The sequence below is a fragment of the Triturus cristatus genome, chromosome 7 (genome assembly GCF_964204655.1).
Source record: "Triturus cristatus chromosome 7, aTriCri1.1, whole genome shotgun sequence".
In the NCBI taxonomy this organism is placed as follows: Eukaryota; Metazoa; Chordata; class Amphibia; order Caudata; family Salamandridae; genus Triturus; species Triturus cristatus.
The window spans coordinates 1,684,201,138-1,684,225,553 of record NC_140590.1 but is presented as its reverse complement, the minus strand read 5'-3'; the positions used below and the strand labels follow the sequence as shown (position 1 = coordinate 1,684,225,553).

The 24,416-nt window shown below is 46.0% G+C and overlaps 1 protein-coding gene across 1 annotated transcript in view; it reads left to right on the top strand.

Annotated features, from left to right (window-relative positions):
- PIANP (PILR alpha associated neural protein) overlaps positions 1-19,522 on the top strand; it is a 226,398-nt gene extending 206,876 nt beyond the window's left edge. Inside the window, exons 4-6 of the mRNA XM_085619832.1 lie at positions 5,898-5,979; positions 6,427-6,648; positions 15,598-19,522. Coding sequence (XP_085475958.1) covers positions 5,898-5,979; positions 6,427-6,648; positions 15,598-15,619 — 326 coding nt within the window. The 3' untranslated portion in view covers positions 15,620-19,522. The remainder of the gene's footprint in view (positions 1-5,897; positions 5,980-6,426; positions 6,649-15,597) is intronic.
- The last annotated feature ends 4,894 nt before the right edge of the window (positions 19,523-24,416 follow it).

Genomic DNA, 24,416 nt, shown 5'->3' with positions numbered 1-24,416 from the left:
TGCTCCTCCACAAGGCGGTGAAATGCAGGACAATTCTGTATTCTGCTGGAGGGACATCAAATCCTCATGCAGAACACCCCACCTGTATTTGGAACACTCAATCTCCCACAACAGTGTGTCATCTTTAGGGTTATTTGATGGGCCAGGATTTTGACTTGGAATGTGCTGGATTCCGCACATGGATCATCGTGTTGAATCCCCAGGATTATGCATGTTTTTGCATTTGGGAGTTTTTATGAAGCACACATAGCTAGCTTTATTCATGCATATCCTAGAGTAGATAAGCATGTATATAGTATCAAAGTATATAATATAAAAACACTACACCGTGTAAAGGTGGCACAAGCAGGAGAGAGGCGGTTGGAAGAAGTCAGGCACATTAACTTACCCAAGGAAAATACACATGGCTATGTACGGGATCTTCCCGACTCCACCATGGCACGTCTGAAAGCTGTCATGTCCACTACAGTGAGTTTGATTACCGTTGTGAACAAATTTGAACCTGCACCGAGAGCTCTGTCAAATGGAGAAATCTACCCATAAGGATAGGAGAAAGCAGCCTTTCTATCGTGGGTATGAGAAAAACTCTATGTTCTAATTCATCTGCATGTCAGACACAGGGGGTGAGCTGCAGGTCCCCATGCCCCACAACAGTGGAGGAGAGTCCCCAAACCCCTGCCAGTAACACCTTAGAACAGCATGTGCCCCATCCTGGAGAATGCTGCCATCACCCCTCTTGCCCCACCCTAGAGTGGACCATGTTCCACACTGGAGGATGCAGTCTGAGCCACTTTGGTTTGTCCCATGAGCTGCCAGTGTTCCAAACTAAACGGGGCTTTCAGAACGCCTCCTGTCTCAATGTACATCTGTCTGCGCCCCAAACTGGGGTGTGCTGTCTTTAGCCTTAGGCCTCCCCATACAGGGGCATGTGTCTGCTCTGGAGAGTTATGACAGTAAATCCTGTTAACTCTTTTGATGAATACATTAAAAGGGTTAATATGCGGGATTGAGGCCGTGTGAGCCCCAAAGGATGGGTCGCTTGTGCAAATATAGAAAAACTTCGCAAAACAAAATCCAAAGTCAAAGCTATAAATGTTTATTCAAATTTAAGAATCATTATAGAAGGCAAAAATAGTTAGTTAGTCAGACCTAAATCAGCATCAACAATGTACCAAAAATGTAAATTTTGCTAGAGGTAAGACGTCAGGAAATACTCCATAATAAAGTAAATACACAGAACCAAAGTGCAATTCAGCAAAAGACCAGCATAAATCTACTCAGTTCATAAGTCAAGGAAAATCTAACTATAAATGAGCAAGAGGACTGACATGAAGTCTGCCTCTGAGAAAAGAGTCACAGTTTTAAGTATTAATCAGCAGCCAGTCTAATGTGGAGACTGCCTTTGATAGTGAGAGCAAAACGCCTGGGTATAGAGTCAGATAACAGTCTGATAATTCAGTTCGAAAGGCAAAAAAAGTCTGGCACACATCCCTGAAATGCCAAATTTTACAGGTTTCAGACAGTGAAAAAACACACACTCACAAGATGTGAAGTGAGATTATAGGGACTGTACTAACCAAGTTAAATGACATTAACCAATAAACATTGGAGAAATTGAAATAAGAAACCTTCAGAAATCGCCTATATTATGAATAATAATTGCGCACCATTTGCCCTACTAACAAAGGAAATGGCATTACACTATTGAAGTAAACAAAGCAATAAGCCAAAATTGTAAGTGGACTGTGCAACTTGCCTTGGAAATGTTACTTGCGCAGCGTATCTCTTCAACACAGCTTCCTTCTCGAGGAACACAATTTAATAAAAATTTTTGCTACTTCTACAGCACCATGAAAATTAAATCAATTTCATGTTTTTTCTAAAAGAGAAAAAACACAAGCATGAATCGTGAACATGAAAGGGCATTCATGGGAAATAAAAGCAACACTTTTTCTCCGGCATCTTTCAAATGGATGTCAGGGCAAGCAGGCTGAAGTCCAGTAATGTTAATTTGCAGCATAGTTATGCTAACCTAAACACAACTAAATCAACATTATTTCTAATTTTTAAAAAACTCTCTCATGCCTCTGCCACAACTGCTCCCAGATTTAACCCGAGAACCGCGTCCCACACTCCAGGGGTCTACTTGCACCTATCAAGTCTTACTCTAGTTCCTTCTGTATCCCACATTCCCGGGGTCTTCCTGCATCCTTAGAGTGGACTATGTATGTGCCACTCAGCCGCATACTAGAACTGTATGTTTGCCACACTGGGGAACACTTCCGGTAACCTGAGCCTCCCCTTATATCTGCATGTGTCTACCCCAGACAGTTATGACTGTACCCCCACTGCTCCCAGTTTTACACAAGAATTACTTGTTGGAGTCCCCATTGGATCTCCCATAGATATGCCTGTATCTCACTGATGTACCTCTCAAATCTCCCCTAGAGCTGACTGTGCATCACTGCGGGGTCTCCCTGTACCCTTAGAGTCTCAGCCTAGAGCTGCCTAGGCTCCATAATGCAGGGGTCTGCTTGTACCCCTCGATTCTCACCCTAGAGGTGCTTGGACCCCACACCTTAGGGGTCTGCCTGTTCGCATTGAGTCACCCCTGGAGCTGCCTTTGTCCCACCCTGCTGGGGGAGAGGACAGAGCAGACAGGTCAGGCAGGACAAGAGCAGTCGGAAGAGACCTTTGTGTACCTAGCAATGTTCAAGGGGTAATGTCATAGGCAGGTTAACTCTGCAGATCATTAAACTTGCTGCAGAGATTGGTGTTTTGTATAATCTCAGTTTTCACTCATTATAAAGAGCACAGAGGGTTAATGTGCCTGCTGTAAAGCACAATGCGCAGCATGCAGATCACCCTTTTGCATTGAATTTTGTGAGCTGAGTGGGTTACTGCCTTTGTCATCCTTTTGTTACTTGCAGTTGATAAGTTTGCCTGTCTGTTGTCATGGTAGTTTCTCAGTCTGCCGATGTACCGGTATGCTCATGTGTTGTGCTGGTGTGTTGGTGTGCTGGTATGTTGTTGTGCAGGTGTGCCAGTCTGCCTGTGTGTTGGCATGTTGATGTATCAGTCTGCCAATGGACCGATGTGTTGTTGTGCTGGTGTGTTTTTGTTCTGGTATGCCTGTGTGCCAGTGTGTTGGCATGTTGGTGTATCAGTTTGCCGATGTGCCGGTGTGATGATATGTTGTTGTTGTGCTGGTGTGTTGTTGTGCAGCTGTGCCAGTGATCTGGTGTGTTGGAGTGCCTGTGTGTTGTTGTGCGGCTGCACCTGTGTGCTGATGTGCTGTTGTGCTAATGTGTTGTTGCGCTGGTGCGCCAGTGTGCTTGTGTATTGGCATGTTGGTTTATCAGTCTGTAGATGTGCTTGCGTGCTGGTGTGCCAGTGATCTGGTGTGTTGTTGTGCAGCTGTGCCAGTGATCTGGTGTGTTGTTGTGCAGCTGTGCCAGTGATCTGGTGTGTTGGAGTGCCTGTGTTCTTGTGCGGCTGTGCCAGTGATCTGGTGTGTTGTTGTGTTGGTGAGTTGTTGTGCACCTGTGCCAGTGATCTGGTGGGTTGTTGTGCGGTGAGTTGTTGTGCGGCTGTGACATTGATCTGATGTGTTGTTGTGCTGGTGAGTTGTTGTGCAGCTGTGCCAGTGATCTGGTTTGTTGTTGTGTTGGTGAGTTGTTGTACGGCTGTGTCAGTGATCTGGTGGGTTGTTGTGCTGGTGAGTTGTTGTGCGGCTGTGCCAGTGATCTGGTGTGTTGTTGTGCTGGTGTGTTGATGTGTGGCTGTGCCAGTGATCTGGTTTGTTGTTGTGCAGCTATGCCGGTGATCTGGTGTGTTGTTGTTCTGGTGTGTTGATGTGCGGCTGTGCCAGTGATCTGGTGTGTTTTTGTGCATCTATGCCTGTGATCTGGTGGGTTGTTGTGCTGGTGTGTTGTTGTGCAGCTGTGCCATTGATCTGGTCTGTTGCTGTGTGGCTGAGCCAGTGATCTGGTGTATTGTTGTGCTGGTGTGTTGTTGTGCAGCTGTGGCGGTGATCTGGTGGGTTGTTGTTCTGGTGTGTTGATGTGCAGCTGTGCCAGTGATCTGGTGTGTTGTTGTGCAGCTATGCCAGTGATCTGGTGTGTTGTTTTGCAGGTGAGTTGCTGTGCGGCTGTGCCAGTGATCTGTTGTGTTGTTGTGCTGGTGAGTTGTTGTACAGCTGTGTCAGTGATCTGGTGGGTTGTTGTGCTGGTGAGTTGTTTTGTGGCTGTGGCTGTGCCAGTGATCTGGTGTGTTGCTGTGCTAGTATGTTGATGTGCGGCTGTGCCAGTGGTGTGGTGTGTTGTTGTGCAGCTATGCCGGTGATATGGTGTGTTGTTGTGCTGGTGTGTTGTTGTGCAGCTGTGCCAGTGATGTGGTGTGTTGTTGTGCATCTATGACGGTGATCTGGTGTGTTGTTGTGCTGGTGTGTTGTTGTGCGGCTGTACCAGTGATCTGGTGTGTTGTTGTGCTGGTGTGTTGTGTGGCTGTGCCAGTGATCTGGTGTGTTGTTGTGCAGTTGTGGCGGTGATCTGGTGTGTTGTTGTGCTGGTGTGTTGTTGTGTGGCTGTGCCAGTGATCTGGTGTGTTGTTGTGCAGCTATGCCAGTGATCTGGTGTGTTGTTTTGCAGGTGAGTTGCTGTGCGGCTGTGCCAGTGATCTGTTGTGTTGTTGTGCTGGTGAGTTGTTGTACAGCTGTGTCAGTGATCTGGTGGGTTGTTGTGCTGGTGAGTTGTTTTGTGGCTGTGCCAGTGATCTGGTGTGTTGCTGCGCTAGTATGTTGATGTGCGGCTGTGCCAGTGGTGTGGTGTGTTGTTGTGCAGCTATGCCGGTGATATGGTGTGTTGTTGTGCTGGTGTGTTGTTGTGCAGCTGTGCCAGTGATGTGGTGTGTTGTTGTGCATCTATGACGGTGATCTGGTGTGTTGTTGTGCTGGTGTGTTGTTGTGCGGCTGTGCCAGTGATCTGGTGTGTTGTTGTGCTGGTGTGTTGTGTGGCTGTGCCAGTGATCTGGTGTGTTGTTGTGCAGTTGTGGCGGTGATCTGGTGTGTTGTTGTGCTGGTGTGTTGTTGTGTGGCTGTGCCAGTGATCTGGTGTGTTGTTGTGCTGGTGTGTTGTTGTGCAGCTGTGGCGGTGGTCTGGTGTGTTGTTGTGCTGGTGTGTTGTTGAGCGGCTGTGCCAGTGATCTGGTGTGTTGTTGTGCTGGTATGTTGATGTGTGGCTGTGTCTGTGGTGTGTTGTTGTGCAGCTATGCCGGTGATCTGGTGTGTTGTTGTACTGGTGTGTTGTTGTGCGGCTGTGCCAGTGATCTGGTCTGTTGTTGTGCAGCTGTGGCGGTGATCTGGTGTGTTGTTGTGCTGGTGTGTTGTTGTGCGTCTGTGCCAGTGATCTGGTGTGTTGTTGTGCGGCTGTGCCAGTGATCTGGTCTGTTGTTGTGCAGCTGTGGTGGTGATCTGGTGTGTTGTTGTGCTGGTGTGTTGTTGTGCGGCTGTGCCAGTGATCTGGTGTGTTGTCGTGCTGGTGTGTTGTTGTGCAGCTGTGCCAGTGATCTGGTGTGTTGGTGTGCTGGTGTGTTGTTGTGCGGCTGTGCCAGTGATCTGGTGTGTTGGTGTGCTGGTGTGTTGTTGTGCGGCTGTGCCAGTGATCTGGTGTGTTGGTGTGCTGGTGTGTTGTTGTGCGGCTGTGCCAGTGATCTGGTGTGTTGGTGTGCTGGTGTGTTGTTGTGCGGCTGTGCCAGTGATCTGGTGTGTTGGTGTGCTGGTGTGTTGTTGTGCGGCTGTGCCAGTGATCTGGTGTGTTGTTGTGCAGTTGTGCCTCTGTGTTGGTGCTGTAGTGTCCATGTTCAGACTCCTCATTCTCTTCTCTCTTCTCTCTCTGCAGGCATTGATCCCCAGCTTTATGTCACCATCTCCATCTCTGTCATCATTGTCCTCGTGGCCACTGGGATCATCATCAAGTTCTGGTGAGTCTGATGAGTCCAGCAGTGGGAGTCCATAATGGTGTGACGCGAGGCACGTGCCCTAAGCATGATCTTGTTAAGTGAAAAGCGGCGCATTGGTCTGTCTCCCCAGGGCGTCTTTGTTCAATAAATCTACCACTTCAAACTTTAAACATCACAATTGCACCAGGTCTGTTGGCTAAGCAATGGGTTTGTAAATTATTGTGGTGTTGAATAATCTTCAGCCAATTGTCCTTGGGAAGAGGTCATACAATTCTTGCATGGCACTGGCCCTCAATGACCAATTCCGGTCATCCCGAATGGGCCTTCTCTCCTTTTGACTGTGAGAATACTGGAATTGTGCTTTGCCCCACACGCCATTGTATATTCAGAGAGAGGCCACTTGCAGTTGTGCGGCTGTGTGCAAGTCATCGCGTGGTTGCTCTAAATGTCTAACTTTTGTGCCCCCAGTTGGGATCGTAACCAGAAGCGCCGGAACCTTACTGCCCAGCAGAACCCCCTGCAGCAGGAGGACAGCCAGCAGCCACTCACCGACCTGTCCCCGGGTGCCCTGTCTGTCTTCAGCTACAGTGACTCCCTCAAATTTGCACCAGAGCTGGAAGCCCTGGCCATCCAGGAGGGCAAAGTCAAGGTGGAGAATGCCTCAAGGAACCCTGTGTTCCAACTCAACCGGTAAGGCAGGCCTATTCGATCAATCATTCAGGATTTGCAGAGTACGGCTGCTTAACCCATGAGGGTCTCGCGGCACTGTGGGATAATGCTGCGGGATAATGCTGCCTGTTCCAATTGGTTGAGCATCCGGGTCTTGAGGTCCTTGTTGAAATTCTGGAGCGATGGTGAGGATCTGAGGTGCAGAGGGAGGGAGTTCCAGGTCTTAGCTGCCAGGTGGGAGTTTGCCTGGCGGATACGTTGGGTAGCTACTAGGTAGAGGTCTCCAGAATGATGTTCTTAGCTCGATAGGTGGTAATTCACTAATTTGTTAAGGTACACTGGTCCTTCGTAGTGTAGTACCTTGTAAGCGCTTGACCATTTTCTTTGAGGTCTTTCTACAGATTAGTTCTGGTTTCTCTGGGATGTCCTCTTCTATCTGAGTTTTTGAGTTTTTACTCACTTATTAGAGTCTGGCTACAGACTGCTTTAGCTGTCTGTTGTTAGAGCTCATGTGATCAAAACAAGGGCACAGCATTTAGCGGACTGCTACACTGTGCCATTGACTTTACATTATGGCTTTGATGATGTGGAAAACTAAGGGGCATATTAACAAGGGCTTTATCGCCGCTGTTTTGGCTTTAAAAGCCAAAAAAGCGGAGATAAAACTATCGCCCTATTTACAAGAGGGTGCTAACATGCATAATCGCAGGTTAGCACCGTTTTTCCCGATGCCTCCCTTTGCATCTCTAATGAGATGCAAAGTGGGCGTCACTGGGCAGTACAGCCGTGCAAATATCGCTGATGTGCGCATCGCGATATTTACAAGGCTGCCCCAGCGTTTTAGCAGACGTTAGTTTTTGGAGAAAACCGCTGTTTTCTCCAAAAACTAAAACTCTGCTAAAATCCTGACTTACCCATCCCTAACATAGGGAGTGGATTATGCTGCTACGACCACAGGGTCGTATCAGCAAGGTTATCGCCCTTTTGCAGGGAACATCGCTGGAAAATCAACAATGTTCCCTGCAAAACTGCGATTTCCCCCGCTATCTCTGGAATTTTTATTGCCCTGGAGCAACGCGTTGTTGATAACACGCTACCGGGCGATAAATTCCAGAGATAGACGGCGATGAATAACAAAGCACTAAGCGCGCTTTGCGTTATTCATCGCCGTTCCTTGCTGATATGCCCCTTATTCCTTACTTCAAACACAGGCATCCCAGGTCTATCAGTAGCTGAAGAGGCGTTTCCATTCCTGGCAGGGGTTTCACATCGGAGGGTCGCAGCCCCAATAGCTGTATTCATCAAGCTCCTCCCACTGAAGGCTGCTCTCCCCTGGCAACTCTCTGTAGAGATCTTCACACAGTGCACACCAGCGCCTCAGTTTTGCCAATGCTTGTTTATTTTCCGATGTAAACATAGCATGCTCATATCTTAGTGAAAACGAGGCAATTGAATTTAAATCGTTTTTGTTAAAATAGTGTTAAATATCAAATAAATACATTTTAACAGTATCCATCATGCTTCTGTAAATCCTTCTGGTGAGGTTCTGATAAAGTGATAGAACTGCTCCCAAGTGCCTACAAATGTTACCTTCTGGGAGGGATTTTGGCTTCACATTTCAGGCGCGTGTTAAGAGTTTTGGGCTATGGTTGATATATGTATTTGGGCTACAATTAGACTGAAGTTTAGGGCGCTGTCTTTGGGCCCGATTCACAGAACTAACTTAAGACAAAATCCTAAACTTACTACCATTTTGGTATTCACAGAAGGCACTTACTCATTTCGGTATTCACAGAAGGCACTTACTCATTTCGGTATTCACAGAAGTTAGGACTCCTAACTTTACTACTCCTAAAGTGAGAAAAATCCTAACTTTAAGACTTTCGGTATTCACAGAAGGCATTTAGGAGTCCTAAAGTTAGGACTCCTAACTTCTGTGAATACCGAAATGAGTAAGTGCCTTCTGTGAATACCAAAATGAGTAAGTGCCTTCTGTGAATACCAAAATGGTAGTAAGTTTAGGATTTTGTCTTAAGTTAGTTCTGTGAATCGGGCCCTTAGAGTTAATGCTTCATTTTGAGAGTGTAGTGTTAAGGTGTTGGGTTAAAGTTACTGCTGATTTTGGCATCATATCTACTTTAACTCTGGGGGTAGGAATATCAGACCCATTATAAGATGGGCCTAAGGGTTCACTAAGAAAGAAGGCATTATCCAAGGAGTCTGTGAATCAAGGCCTGATCCCTCAGGTATTTCATAATCTTCTCCCAGACTTTCACAAGGAGATTTTGGTTGCTTCGTATGAAAGTAGAGATCCGCGGTGTTGCCGCAGGTCTCATAATACCGATGGGGCAGGTCGGAATTAGAAGGCCACTCATAATGAGGGCCTAATTTGTTGTTCATGATAATTATCAGATACTGTTCTGAAATTCTAGTTTAGGATCACACTTTTTGACGTCGGGCCCGTGCTGGGTCTGGTGGCTTAGTGGACTAATGCGTCCACTGTGTGGGTCTGTGTCCAACCTCATGGTCACAGGTTCAAATCCCGGCCTGTCCACTCAATATTTCATCCTTCTGAGGTCGATACAATGAGTACCATTGAGTTGTGTAACAATAAACATCTGTTATTCAGCGCCAAGATACCCTTGGGTGTAGGCACGCTTTACAAATACATGCTATGTTATGTATGACCCAACCTACTAGCAGAGTAGAGGTTGTGTGTTGTAACCTATATCAATAATAACAGTGAGGGCAGGTGTTGTAGGGGACAGCCTATACCCTTCAAGTTCCTTTCCATCCCTCATTTTAATTTGATGTATACTGTCCTCCTAGGTAGATGGAGGTAGCAGCTTTAAGTTTGAAAACACTTCTCCACCACTATGATGCTCAAAATGTGGTTTAAGACCTAAAGATGCCCTACTCTACACGGCAGCTCATAGAAAGCCATATTTCCTAGTATCAAGAAATAGTTCCAGTTCTAGCTTTGCTGGTTGGCGTAGGACTGTGGTCCATACTGCAGCATCTCCATATGGCGGGACAGCACAGCCAGAAACCACTCAAGACTCCATAGTGTGTAAAAAAGGCCATTTTAATGAGAAAGGTGCGTAAATCAGATTAACATTCCTTTGGCACTTGCCATATGGACTACAAAAACCCGGTCTTTCTAAACACTGAACAAACCTGGCCATCCACCCCCCACCCTGAAAAAAAACATTAAACATTCCCCTGTACAATGTCCAACTCTCATCACCCAGTAAGTAACACACCAACTCATACTCAAACTTTGCAATTTCAATTTGAACTTTTAATTCCTCTTTCCACCCTCGCCCTTCGTGGCGATCAGCCTGAGTGTCAACATAACCAACCAATCCTCTCAAAAACAGCCACCAGAAACACTGTTTAAAGGTGTTTTTCTGCCCCCCCAACTCACCCTATAGCTTATTTCCTAACAAAACTGCCAATGCCCTCAGCTGCTGCAATGAATAGAATTCGGTACCAACCACCAATAAATGGGCAGCATAATCCCTAAAAGAAATTGCATAACATCGAATTTAAGGTTGGTGTGTTCCACTTCAAAGAAACTATCAATGAGAAACCACAAATCTATGTAGCAATGTACTCTCTCCTCAGCCCAGCTATGCAACCTTCAAAACAAACAGCAAAAAAACAATTAAAGCACAAACAAGCTAATCTAACCACCACATGGGGCTAATGTTCCATTTGTAACAGCCACACCAAGGCCTCCACCTCCCAAACCTCTGTATATCCTCCCCAGAGCCCCCCCCCCCCAGCCTCATTTGCCAAACCTATGAAAAAGAAATGTGTACCAGACTCGGCGGAAGGCATCTGTAATAGCCTCAAAGACTTACACTACATCGCCAACAGCTGTGAGGCTGGCATGCGGAAATCATCCACATACGTGTCAACTCATCCACCAAACAAACACCTGCCCTGTTTGTATCGACTCCACCAAAGTAGCACACCCTTTCATCCAGCTAGATTGTCAAATTCATGCAGCGACTATACCCTCGCTGGTCTGGTTTTGACCTAGCTCGCCGCACCTAAAAGAAACCCTTCCTCTCCACCACATTCTCCACATACAAACCCTTAATGGTCTTTGAACCCAGCAGTTCTGCCACCAAAAAGCCCCAAAGCAGAACCAAACTATAATCAAAGAAAAAAGCAGACTCCCTAACATCCCTACAAACTTGTGAAACTACAGACACCTCCCCTTTCTGGAATGTCAGCAGCCCACGAACCTTGTTCAGACCTCACCTCTGCTGTGCCCAACTTTCCCATATTCTCCAACCCATCTCTCCCGCCACTGGCGCTTAGCCCCAATAAAGCTTCTCAAACCATGCCAAACCTGCCAACTTACCCGCAATGGTCACCGCAGAAAAACCTCTCTCAGTCAATGAAATAATAAGGTTTATCACATCAGCCCTCCGTTGTATCATACCATCATTAACACTTCTCTTCGGAGCACCTGATGTGCGTGAGAAAACTCTTTCCACACTTGACCATTCGCTTTCCAGGTGGACATCGACCATGACCCTTCAATTAGTTCGATGACCTGAATTGTTACATCCTATAATCCACAACTGCTCCATCATCGGTGGCTTCATCTCGTTCACCTCTGGAGCCAGCCCACAGAATCTTCTGCACTGCGAAGGAGATAAAGCTTCCGCAATGTCATTTGCAACATTCTGGGATATGTTTTGTTCTGAAGAAAATGTTATGCCACAACCACTTTATTGCAAAAACTCCTCAGGACCTGCAAAACTTTTACATCACATGCAGACTGCCTGTGAACAATACTGGCCACCGCCATATTGTCAACATTTAAAAAGTCCGTCTTCTTAGCACCATTTTTGCCCCACAAATGTACAGCCACCACTTCGGGGAAAGAACTCTAAAAAAAATCAAGACTGCGACCACCACCCTGGCACTCCTAGGAGCATGCTTCAGCACACCATTTTCCCTTCTAGAAAATGCCAATCCCCGCACCACCTGCCACATCCGAAAAGATCTGTATAGACCACTCCACTTCTTCACCCATACCCCAAGGGGATGAACCACTGAAATCCCAAAAATGTTGGCTAGACCCTCATGGCAGGCTTCACCCCTGCAGACAAACGTCCTCTCTGGTGAGGAAGGATGGAACAAGTCAGGCCAGCCCCAGGAGCCGACAAGATGACCCCCCCTTCTCTCACTGCCCTGCATGTAAAATTCAAGTGGCCGAGCACCGCTTATATATCTTTTAGCTGAACGTTTCTTCTTGAAAGCATCAATTCCAGCAAATCCAGCAACTTCATCGTCTTATCTAGAGTCAAACGAGCTTCCATTTTCACTGAATCGAGCTCTACACCAAGGAAAGCGAAAACTTCACCTCTTTTCAGGATGTGATGGCGCCCATAAAGCTTGCATTATTTTCTGAAACTTTTGCAGCAACATGACACAGTCATTCGACACAGGAGGACCTACAAACCTTGCAGAAATTACTACATTTCTCAAACAGAAATGTAACAACACATAAACAGAGACTTACCTGCAAAAAAATTACCCCCAGAACTATAGGCCCAAAATTCAGTCAACAGGATTAAAAGCTGATTTTATGTTGCATTTTGCCATCAATGCTCCCAGCCCAACCTCTTTAACCAACTCTATGGCATCATCCACTGTGGCATATTTCACCCTGCTCAGTTCCTTTGGTATGAAATCATTTAGAGAGTGCCCTTCAGGCCAAGACAAGTGTTGAATTAACCTAAATTCTACTTGCTCTTTTTTAGTCACCATGCTAATGGGAGAGGTCAATTCATAAATGGTCTTCATCAATTTAGACCAAATCCTCATGATCCCGCACGGATCGCAAATTCTCTGCCAACTTCTCAATCTGGGACCATGGTTTCCCAGCTTAAAATCCAATTGAAACACCATCTCCCATACAAAGAAATCCAGTGACTCAGCTTTTCCACCTTAACTGGCATACGATCCTTTCTGAAAAGTGCTCTGTAACCTCCCCCCTCTGCCTTTATAATTGTGGGTTGGCCAATTCCCCCTTGGCCCTCTTATGCTCCTGCAGCCTCACCGGTCACATGCTGCATCCCTTAACTGGGTTTTTAACCACTGAACCTAGATCACTCGTACCTGAAGCGGCAGTACACCCGGATGCAAATCCCTTCTTACAGGCCCAACATGCTCCTGTCTGCCGAGCTTGGACCCCTCCTGCTCTACCCACCTCCTCCCTGGGCAACACACCCTTGAAAAGACGTTTAAATTAAAGGCAACCTACTGGCCGTGTATCTAATTGGAGCCAGCATGTAAGGTGCCATTGTCTGCAACGAAAGCTCATTATCTAGCTATCCCCATTTTCTTTCAGCATCCTCTTACAATGAAGCCTGAACCTCTTCTTCATACCTAACCCAAGCATTATACATTGTCGTAAATTAGAAAAGTTGAATTCCAGTTCTCTATGGCAACTGGAAACCTATGCCTCCTAGATAGAATATCTCATTCTTTGAACATTTCTTCCCCCTTACCTCCCTCTGCAGTGATTTGCTCTGTGGTAAACGCCATCAAATGAGCCCCTAATGGTTTTGTAATACCATTATAAGGCAATTTGTTTGTGCTTTACCTCTTTATTTTTTTTCTTCTTACCGTCTTCTTGCCCCCCCTTCCACCTTGCCACCTCCCCCTACTGCCTTACATTATTTTTTGACAGCTGTTTCTTGCTCACTTCCTCCATGCCCGTACCCTGGTCCTGCACATTTTTGACCTTTGCCAATCTCACTTCCGTGCCATCAAATTTAGCATTGTGACCTACTCCAACCGAGCTTACACTTTTCATTGTTTCCAATCTCATGTCCTCGCCTGGTCTCAAGATGGAGGCCCGCACAAAAGCTTGCAGTCCTGATATCAACATTGAATGCAGCGTCATCACCGCACGCCGGTCACTTTGACTGGGTACCGTGTTCCAAAAAACACCAACTCCACCGTCCCGATCACCTATATTGCACCGGTGACTCACAACCCAAGGGGCATTCCACCATTCCTAATCTCTCTCGTTGTCCCTTTTGCGTATCTCCCCCTCCTCCAGATTATCCTCGTCATAATCCAACAATGTGTCATCATTACTTCTACACCACAACTAATTCAAAACTCCCACACTCATGTCCAGAACATCTCCACACTCACACCACATCTCCGAACTCATCACTATACACTTCCTTGTGACCCAACTCAACCTTCCCTTCTTCTGAGATACAGGTCCCACGCTGTCCCAGACATGGTAGCACCGGACTGTGCTCCATCTTCAAAAAGGGGTTTCAGAGTTTGCACTAGACTCTCCCGGCGTAATTGTGGCCCTGAATCCTCTTGTACCAGAGAAAAGCACATGCCCAGCCTGGTCTACATAGTCCCCATACCTCATATCACACCGTTCCTGAACGCCTCGTCACCTACCCATTAGCAACGCCCTCTCTCTGGTGAGCTGGAACATCTTCCATGCTGAGACAGCTCTATGTTCCACTCATTTGGAGCCACACCTGCCTGTCCCAGCTTGAAACTGTCTCCCCCTTGGTCTCCTCTGTGTTCTGCTCTGCATGTCTCCTTTTGATTATTACATTCAGCTGACTATTTTTACTCCATTGCTAGTCGAGAGTCATTAAAGTGCATGCCACATCCCTATTATAACCTCCTCACAGCTGCTTCCTGGGCTACCGCTGTATCCCTACTCCTCTATTTCCAGGAGCTCTCGCACTGTAGTGGAGTACGGTCCCTCACAAAACACTAGGAAGCTGCTCCAGTCTTCCCTCTTCTCCCTCGCTCTGGCCCGGCCCATGTGATGAAGGTAACTCTATGGAGAGGCCCGCATCGTCTCCAAGCCCGTCCTCCCTCTCCTGGCATTGCGCTCCCTGATGACCCACGCCAGACATCACCCTGCTGGAAGGCAGCCTGTGTGGCCCAGCTTTCCCGTTAACAAGCTCCTCAGCCGCTGCAGATACGTCAAGCATCTTTTTTCTCCCCGTCGGCTTGGCTAAGACTGACACCTGCGGAGCCTATCATCCCTGGAAGGATGCACAACAGTCCTTGTCTAGGTGCCCCTAAAATGGCCTCAACCGCTTCCTCATCACTCCTTTTCACTATACTTTTTGGGGCAAACAGGCCAAAACGATAGCCACCACACCACCCCACCCAAAAAGTGCCTCTGATGGTGTGCACACCACAGCACTCATCCTTGCTCAAAAATCCCTGGCTTAAGGTCTGCCTGCCCGGCTTCCTTTAAAACCAGCGGAGCTCAATAAAAAATGTTCTAGCTTACGCAATAAGAATTTTCAATTCTATTAAGGACACGGAGGCGAGGATTATGCTTCTCTATCTTTACTGCATACATTTGACAGGAGCCAATTGCAGTTAAGAAAACTGAAAAAATGTATTTCCCATGAACACTATGACACAGTAACCATAATAACATCACAAACTCCAATCACCATGAAGCTAGCATCATAGGAGTTTACACCACCATTTTGTATCCTCTTTCTTTGCTGCCGTGCAGCCAGTTAAGTACCTCTTTTCAGGGATGTTGCTAATTGTGACATTTGATACTTTATTTGTGTTCATGCTTTGACTAATTAGGACACACTTCCCACTCTATCTGAGATACTTTTATGCCAGCACACCTGTTTCGGAAGTCGTCACGCTTGCTGCGCGTGCTTGTATTTAGTCATTTTGTTTATTCTTTGATTAACACTCCCCCCTTTTCATTCACGGGGGCGCACTGTCTCCCTCCCAGAAGGTAGCGACTCTCTGCTCTGCTGCCTTTTGCTGGTGGAGCGGCATTTTCGAATGTGTCTTTTTTTTCTTCTCCATAGTTATTCTTTTCTACCCTCTTTCTTTTCCTGTTGCCTTCTTCCTTCCTCCCCTCACTCCTCCACTTTCTGTCCTTCTCAACCTCCTTTTTGTTCTCTCTTCTAGGATACCCCTGGTGAAACTGTGATTGGGGTAACGTGAACCCTCCCTCACGTTTTGTGCCATATTTGCCAATGACAGACTACACTGCAGCCCACCACACCTTACCAACTCCCAAATCACTGATTACAACATGGGACGTTTGCAGGAGCCTTAATGTGGTGAGGACAAGATGGCCGCCTTGGATGCTGCGGACTAGCACCCAGCGGTGGTGGAAAAGGGCTTAAACCAGCCTGTGTTTCATATTAAGAGGGCGAGGAGAGCACAACGCCTGATGATGGATGAACCAGCTGCTGAAATGGGGGATTTGTTCAACCTGCGTGCAAATGGCATCTTCCCATGAGTCACCATAATAGCAAAAAGGGTGAACGGACGAGCAAAACGAATATGGCCATGGGCTATAACGATACCCTTTTCAGAAGACGACTACTTTGTTAGTCCAACTGCTCACATGCTAAAATGGACGCCACGCAGTAAACATATGAACCACTTCCCACCAGTACTGTCTTCAATGGATTGGACACCCCTCCATGCGCGCCTCTGAGTCAATGAGTGAAGTGTCTGTTTACGGAGAGCTAATTATCTATGGCCTCTCCTGAAATGTTGCACCTTGTCTGGGATTCATGTATTGAAGAAAGGCTGCCCTACCAGGGAAGATGGCGCCTGAGGCTCTGCAGGGACATGATGTCTGTGGTGGTGGTGGGCCTCGTTGACCCCTGGGGAGTGGGTGGTGGCAGGTCGCCTAGGGGGAAGAGCTGGTTTTCAGTGCATGCCTTCAGCCATTAACTCTCTTAGAGTACTCCCTGTTTTTGTTTCACCAGTGCTGGTACCTCCTTTCACCTCCACTTTGCTCCCTTCTCACTGTCTAATCCTCCTTTTATACTTTCCTCACTCTCTGTCCCTGTTCCTCGTTTCGCATCTTTCTCAGTGTTTAATAACTTGCCAGTCCTCTTTAGTTCTACCTTACCTCTCTTTTCATTTTGTTTATTTGATCTCTTTGCCTACTTGCTGTCTTCATTCTTCCTCGCTTTCTACTTTATAGTTGTTCAATCTTTTGTCTCTCTTCTTTATTCCTACTTTTTCTTTTCTCTTTCCCTCTTGCTCTTTTTTCTTTATTCAGTTACCTATCTTCCATTCTATTCTTTGAACCAGCGGTCGCTTTTCACTCCATTTGTTCTACCTTTTTATCTAATTTCTTCCTTTTAACCTTCCTCATCATGATTTCCTTCTTGCTCTTTTTCTATGCCCTTCTTTCTGTGACATCCCAAATTCTTTCCTTGCCCCATACCTCACACACTCCCACCTCTTCTTCCTCTCTCATGCTCCCCCTCTCTATTATTCAGTCTCTTTGACTATCCTCTTTTTTTATTCTCTCCTCTTCCCCACATTCCCTCTCATTTAACTTTCTGTTCATTAGATCTCATTGGCTGGGACCTACATTTCTCTCTTCCCACTTCTTTCCCACTCTCACTGCCACCTTTCCTTTTTCTTCCATGTTTCCCCTCTCTCTTTTATTTATTCCACCTCGTTGTACCCTCTTTCTTCATTCTTTTCTCTTCCCCGCATTCCCACTCCCTCCTCTTTCTGGTATTTCAATCTTCTCTCTGTCACATTTTCTCTGGATCATGTTGTCTTCCTCCCCTCTTCTTGGCTGGCTCTTCATCTCACTCTTGTGTTGTCTTCCTCCATCTTCTAGCCTATTCTCCTATCTCTTGTGTCATCTGCCCCTCCTCTTCTTGGATGACACCTTTTCTCTCTCTTGTATAATCTTCTGGCCTGGCTCTTCTTTTCTAGCTTGTGTTGTCTTTCTGTTGTCTTCCTCCCCGCTCTTCATCTTCTCCCTCTTTTGTGTTGTCTTCCTCTTGTCCACTCTTCTCATCTGGCTCGTCTTCATTCTCTGTTGTGTCGTCTTCATCCACTTTTCTCAGGATTCTGGATTGTGGCACCTTCCTTACATTTTCTCAACTGGCTCTTCTTCTCCGGCATGTGTCTTCTTCTCCTCTTATCGCCAGGTTCGTCTTTTCCGGATTGTGCCGTCTTCCTCCACTCTTCTCACCTGGCTCGTCTTTGCTCTCTTTTGTGTCACTTCCTCTCCTCTTCTCACCTGGTTCGTCTTCTCTAAATTGTACCAAATTCCTTCCTTCTTCTTGCCTGGCTCTTTTTTTCTGCCTTGTGTCTTCTTCCTCTCCTCTCCTCTTCTTGCCTGGCTTGTCTTGTATGGAATGTGTGGCCTTCCTTCCTTCTTCTCTCCTGGCTAGTCTTTGTTCTCTGTTGTGTTGTCTTCCTCCGCTCTTCTCTTTGGGTTCATCTTCTCTGGATTGTACCGTATTCTTTCCCTCTTCTCCCTGGCTCATCTTCTGTGGATTGTACCATATTCCTTCCCTGTTCTCACCTGTCTCTTCTTCTCTGCCTTGTTTCTACTTCCTCTCCTCTTCTCGCTTGGCTCGTCTTCTCTGGCCTGCGTTGTCTTCCTTCTCTAGTCTCACTAGGCTCGTCTTCATTGCAGTGCTTAATTAAAGCTGGTGACTACTGATGGGCAACACCGGCACTCTTTTATGACCACCAGTAGTTATATTGAGTGTCTTTATAAGTTCGAAAATTGCCTTGATTTGCAAACTTTGGTCACTTTTTTAGCCATCTAATTTACTAATGGTGGCCACTTTTATTTTGGTGCCTATTTTCTTTTCCAGTCTGATCCTGGTTACTCTTCAAGGTACTGTATGATGGGATGCCTCTGATAGGCAGCAGCTAACACAGTGGAGAGAGTTGGAACCATACTGCTCCACGTATGTGTGCCAGCATCGCAGCCTAGCCCCCCCTCACTGCTTTGTTCGCTGCGAACAAACTGAAATGGCTAAACCCGCCCCCAATGAGCCAAAGATCCAAATAGTGCCTCTGACCAGCTAGGTTTTGCTTTCAGCAACCAGTGATGGCAGTGGGAGATGCAGTGGGAATCAGGGAATCAAGTCTAGAGGAAGTCTTGAGACTTCATTTGAATACAAGATGTTTGTTCCTTTACTAGCTGAACTTCAGCACTGGTGATGTGTCAATGGTGTGTTGGCACTTATGTGGCAACTTCCAAGCATGACCCTAGGAGCAGACATCAGCAGTTTTTGAAACTTTAAAACTTGATGTTTTATTCGAGATTAAGTATTTTGCCTAGTGTGGAAGACTGCATGCATGTGTGCTTGCAGCAGGCAGTGTTTGTGGTAATATCAGGAAAATCAACAGTAGAAAGCCAGCCCAGCAGACCAATAACCAGGCCCACAAACAGCCAAAAATGTGCCCACACACAGACTTCAGTGCATCTGGCACTATAGGCCAGTCTAATGCTGAGACTAACCTCGATGCTGGGCGATACATGCTGCAGACTGGTTATGGCAGTCACTTGCTTGTTCCCTGAGCCAGTTACACACCACTGAGGCGAGTCTGGGTGCAGGGCGGGCTGCATGCGGGCTGGCTCAGTGCTTAATTTGTGAAAAGCTTGCACCATCCATTGCCCTTGCCCGCATTGGCACAGCAACTACTAACCATGCCACTTCTACAAGGGTGACAAAATTTTGAATATTCCAGGCCACCCAAAGCTATCAGAATGGCTTGGGTGGCTGGTATTAGTCATTTTTAATGTAGAATTAATTATTAAACAACTGTTGTTGTGGTCATTTAAAAATTAGACAGAAAGCACCACCATATGGTGGGCTGTCATAAGTACTGTTACCGACAATAAAGTGCCAATAATGAGCACTGGAAACCACCAGCTCAAATTAATCACTGGGCTGGCTGGAGGCCCAAGATGGGTGTGATCAGACTGCCTTCTTCCACCCTAAATGCACTGCTCCGAAGGTAGAAGTGGGCCACCCCAAAGGTCAAAATGAGGCCACACCCGTATAAGAAGTGGGTGGCGGCCTACTAAGCAACACTTTGGGGGCCTCCACTTATTTCAATTTTTTTTTACAAATTGTGGTGCCTTCCTCCCCTCTTCTTGCCTGGCTTTTCTTTGGCTTGTGTCGTCCTCCTCCCCTCTTCTCGCTTGGTTCATCTTCTCTGGCTTCTGTCCTCTTCCTTCACTCTTCTCGCCTCGCTTATCTTCTCTCTCTATCTTGTGTTTTCTTCCTCCCCTCTTCTTGCCTGCCTCGTCTTATCTCTGTCTTTTGTCATATTCGTCTCCACTTCTGGGCTGGCTTGTCTTCTCTATCAGTTGTGTCATCTTCCTCCTCTCTTCACGCTTATCTCATCTTCTCTCTCACTTGTGTTGTCTTTCTCCCTTCCTCTCACCTGCATCTTCTGTCTCTTTGGTGTCCTCTCCACTTCTCGCCTGGCTCTTTTTCTCTCTCTTGTGTCGTCTTCCTCCTCTCTTCTCATCTGGCTCTTCTTCGCTCTCTTGCGTCGTCTTCCACCTCTTTCCTCATCTGGCTCTTCTTCTCTCTCTAGCATCATTTTCCTCGCCTCTTCTCATCTAGCTCATCTCTCTCTTGCAAAGCTTTCCTCCTCTCTTCCGGCCTGGCTCCTCTTCTCTCTTTTGTGTTGTCTTCCTCTTCTCTTCTCATCTGGCTTTCTTTTCTCTCTTGCATCGTTTTCCTCTCCTCTTTTCTCCTGGCTCCTCTCTCTCTTGTGCGGTCTACCACCTCCCCTCTTCTGGCCTGGCAATCTCCTCCCTCCATGTCTCGCACACTCCCTGCTGTACACGGTGCTCATTGTCAAGGGCCGCCTCTTCCTCGCCCTGTGTTTGCTTCCCTGGACTCTGCACTTCGGTGCCCACTCTGATGCCTATCTCTCCCTCACTCGTAAGAATGAGGAATGCTTCAGTGGGACCTCCACTGTTCAGCGGAAATTGCCAAATTCATCTCAGACTTCTCTAGGAGGCTGAACCCATCTCTTGAGTTCTGCTCTCTGTCCTTGCAACCCCTCATCCTGCCTCTCCACTGCTGTCTCACCTTTTTTTCCTTCACTCTTTTTCTCGCTTTCTCTCCTCTCCGCCATCTCCCCCACCTTCTGCGTTACCTATTTCCCACCTCTCTCTTCTCCTCTCTTTTCTCTCTCTGTCTATCTCTCATTACCTCTGTATCTCTCCCTCCTTCTTTTTTCTACCTCCCTGTCTTCCTTTCTCTTACTTCTTTCATGTTTCTTCTCCCTCTCTTCACACTCCTTTCTTTCACTTATTTGATCCTGGTCTTTCTCCCTTGTTCTTTTCCTCCTTACCATCTCACCCTCCCTTCTCACTTCCTTTCTATGTATGCTGTTCCTCCCATCTACAACTGCTTTCCAGTCTTTTTATCATTTTCCTTCTCCCTTCGTTTCACTTCTTCTCTATGTCCTTTCTGTGACTCTCCAAATTTCTTTTAATTCGATCGTTTACCACTCTCGCCCTTGGTGCAGCTCACTTTTTCCTTCCTCACTCGCTCCTCCTTGTTCAGTGTCCTTCCTCTCTCTTACTCTCCCCTTTTCCTTCTTTCTACACGTGACATCATGGACTCTGATATATTTTTGTAGAGCACACTGTTAATGTGAAATGCAGTATTTAACATCTTGTGAACTGTGAGATGAAACATTTATACAAAGTTAATTAAAAAATGATTGTTAAAAAGTGAAATCAGAAGTTCATCTGCCTTTTGTTATGATGTTGAGCCAAGCTATGTTGTTATGTTATGCAACTTGTATTTATTTGTATAACACTCTTCTACAATTTGTTTAGTCCGATAGCACGGTCTTAGGTTAAGATGTGAAACACAGATATTCCTGTAGTGGATGCCTTAGTCCACTAAGTCACCAGACCTGACTTGGAGTTAGCCCCTGGGCAAAAAGGAAAGTTGTGAAACCCTTATGGTATGTTATGCTATGTTATGCAATGTTATGTATTGTTACGTTATGTTACGTTATGTTACGTTATTTATATAGCTCACATATCACCCTAGAGGGTGTCTGGGCACCTTAGAAGGGTGGTGCAGCCCTGAATGAAGCCTGTTGGAAGAACCAGGGGGCATATTATCAAGAAACGGCGTTAAAATTATCGCCGCTTTAGCGGCGGAAAACTGCCGCTAAAGCGGTGATAATGGGCTTGATAATATGCCCGTGAGAATTCCCATAGAAGCCCATGTTCTGGTGTCAACATGGGCTTCTATTGGAATTCTCTGCGTCATATTATCAAGCCCATTATCGCCGTTTTAGCGGCAGTTATCTGCCGCTAAAGCGGCGATAATTTTAATGCCGTGCTTGATAATATGCCCCCAGATTTACAGTTCCTTGCAGAATTCTTAGATGGACCTCTCAGATAGGGAGGTCGTTCCAGGCTTTGAGGGGTCAGGTAGGAAAAGGTGTGGCCCCAGCTCATGGTCAGCGAATGCGGGGGAACGAGGGCGAGCATGAGGCTGGTCGAGCAAACTTGTCTGGTTGAACTGTATGTGACTGTTGAGGTATGGTGGGACTTGATTGTGTAGTGTTTTGTAGGTCTGTGTGAGGAGCTTGAAGAGGGTGTGTTTGTGGATATGGAGTCGGTGGAGGTTCTTGAGGTGTTTGGATATGTGAGTGATGAGAGGTAGTTTGAGAGTGAGTCTGGTTGCAGTGTGCTGTATGACTTGGAGTCTTGCGGAATTGAGAGGTGATGCGGACGTAGAGGACATTGGCAGTCCAGTTTGCTGCTGATCATGGCTTGAGTGACGGATCTTCGTGCGTCCAATGGGAACTATTTGAAGACTTTATTGAGGAGCTGGAGGGTATGGTAGCAGAGGGATGTGATTGTGCTGCCTTTGATATGGTCTCCCATGATCTGCTTTGTCTCAGGATACACCCAGTTGGGATTCAATGTCAATCACTGAAGTGGGATTCATCTTTCCTGATTAATCCCTCCCAGTCAGCGGAGTTGAAGTCTTACCACTCAACATCCAAGACTTTAGTTTGTGGGGTTCCTCAAGGTTCCACATTGAGCCCCATTGTTTGAAAACAATATGGCCCCATTATCTCATCTCATTCTGTTATGTTTTTTTTGTGCTGTCCTATGTAGATGACACACAGCGTGCCTTCTCATCTGCAGGTAGGTGTGTTCCCTTCTCCGAGATCTTAAATTCCTGAGTGTTGGAAGTCGCCTCCTGGATGAAAAGTCATGTCTTCATACTCCATGGCAACAAAACAAAGGCACTTTTATATGGACGGACCTATGTGATCTCGTGTAGCATCTGGTGGCCTTCCACAAACTAGGATCTGCATTCATGCAATCCAGGAGTCATCCATAACTGGATTTACTGGGTAGCATTCTGCACAGAATTCCCAATTCTGTGGGGTTTAATGCACACATATACCACCTGCTTGGAACTGCGGACCTCGATGGCTATTTAACAAAAACCAAATTGATGTTGCTTTTATAACCGAAACATGCCTTAGAAAATATTTCGATCCGATGTTATTTTGTCCATTCCACCTATGTATAGAAACCTCTCCTATAACCGTCCACTTCCAAATGGTGGAAGCGTTGTTGTTATCTATAGTGCTTCATCTGATGGTATTGAACTCTTCTTTCCCCATTTCCCTGAGGCCAGGCTCCTCTACATCACAATAATTGTCTTGCCAACAGGCACAATAAAGTCTTTATTAGTCTATCGACGCCCCTCATGCAGCAGCGGTTTTACACAGGATCTTCTGGAATATATTTTTCCTTTTTGTATTCAAACTAACAATTTTACAATGCGATGTGATTTTAGTCTTCTTGTAAACAAACCATTTGATGCAGATGCTCCAACTTTAATATATCTGAGTATATTATGAGTGAACTCCCAATGTTCCATTTTTACTGATTTTTACAGATAAATACAGACAGAAAACAATGCATTTCCTCTCTGTAGTTATTTTTAAAAGTGGTGCATCTTGTAAGAGACTCGCGATTCTGTCTTTCATGAATTCCAGGCAACAGCTAAGCAGATAGACAGCAAAGAGAGTTAAAAAACAGGATGAAATGTTCTTAAATACGGGTATTAACGTATATTTGAAGTATAACTCTGTCAGTGTAGTGTTTTGTTGCATTTGGCTGCTTAAATTTGCTAAAACATGACAGGCATCCATGTATGAGTGCACATCCAAAAGTTTGATAAATGTGGAAATATACAATTTTATGGCTCCAATCATTATCAAAACACAAAATAAATGTGGATAAATTCCAATAGGATGGCCCAAAAATAAATATGGATAAATACAGACGGAAATGTTGAAAAAATAAATACCATAAACCTGGGATCCCTAAATATAAGCTCTATTTATATTAAAGGCCATACTCTTGATTTACTCTTTGCCCCACATTACTCTATCTCTATCTTACTGCCCCTTTCCCCGGCATTGACAGATCACTTAGAAATGTCCTTCTCTCTCCCCACTGTGGAGCCTGATATACAATATGTTGTCACGTCAGATCCTCGACCGGCCGGAATTTGGCCCAGAGACTTGGTAGAAAAAGATGCCCCTTCACTCTTACCAGCTCCATCTCTTTGCTCCTCAGATCTTTATCTTGATGTCAATGCCTAAGCTGTCAATGCCATGGGCTTCACTGCTCTTTACTCATCAATCCCTGTGAAATGTGTTACTCAACGTCGCATCCACCCCTTCTTCCCCTGGTTCTCACCCTCCTTCAATGAACTCAAATGCCAGTGCAAATGCCCAGCGTATAAATGGTGGTTGTATCTAGCCAATGACAAACACCTTTATCAGAATGCTGTGTATGAATACAAAAGGCTTATTTGCAATATCAGAATTAAATGGAATGGCAATTCCATTCACTTAGCCTCCAGCAAAACCAACAAAGTGTTCCATATTTTTAATACTCTCTTTTGCCTTGAAGTCTGCAA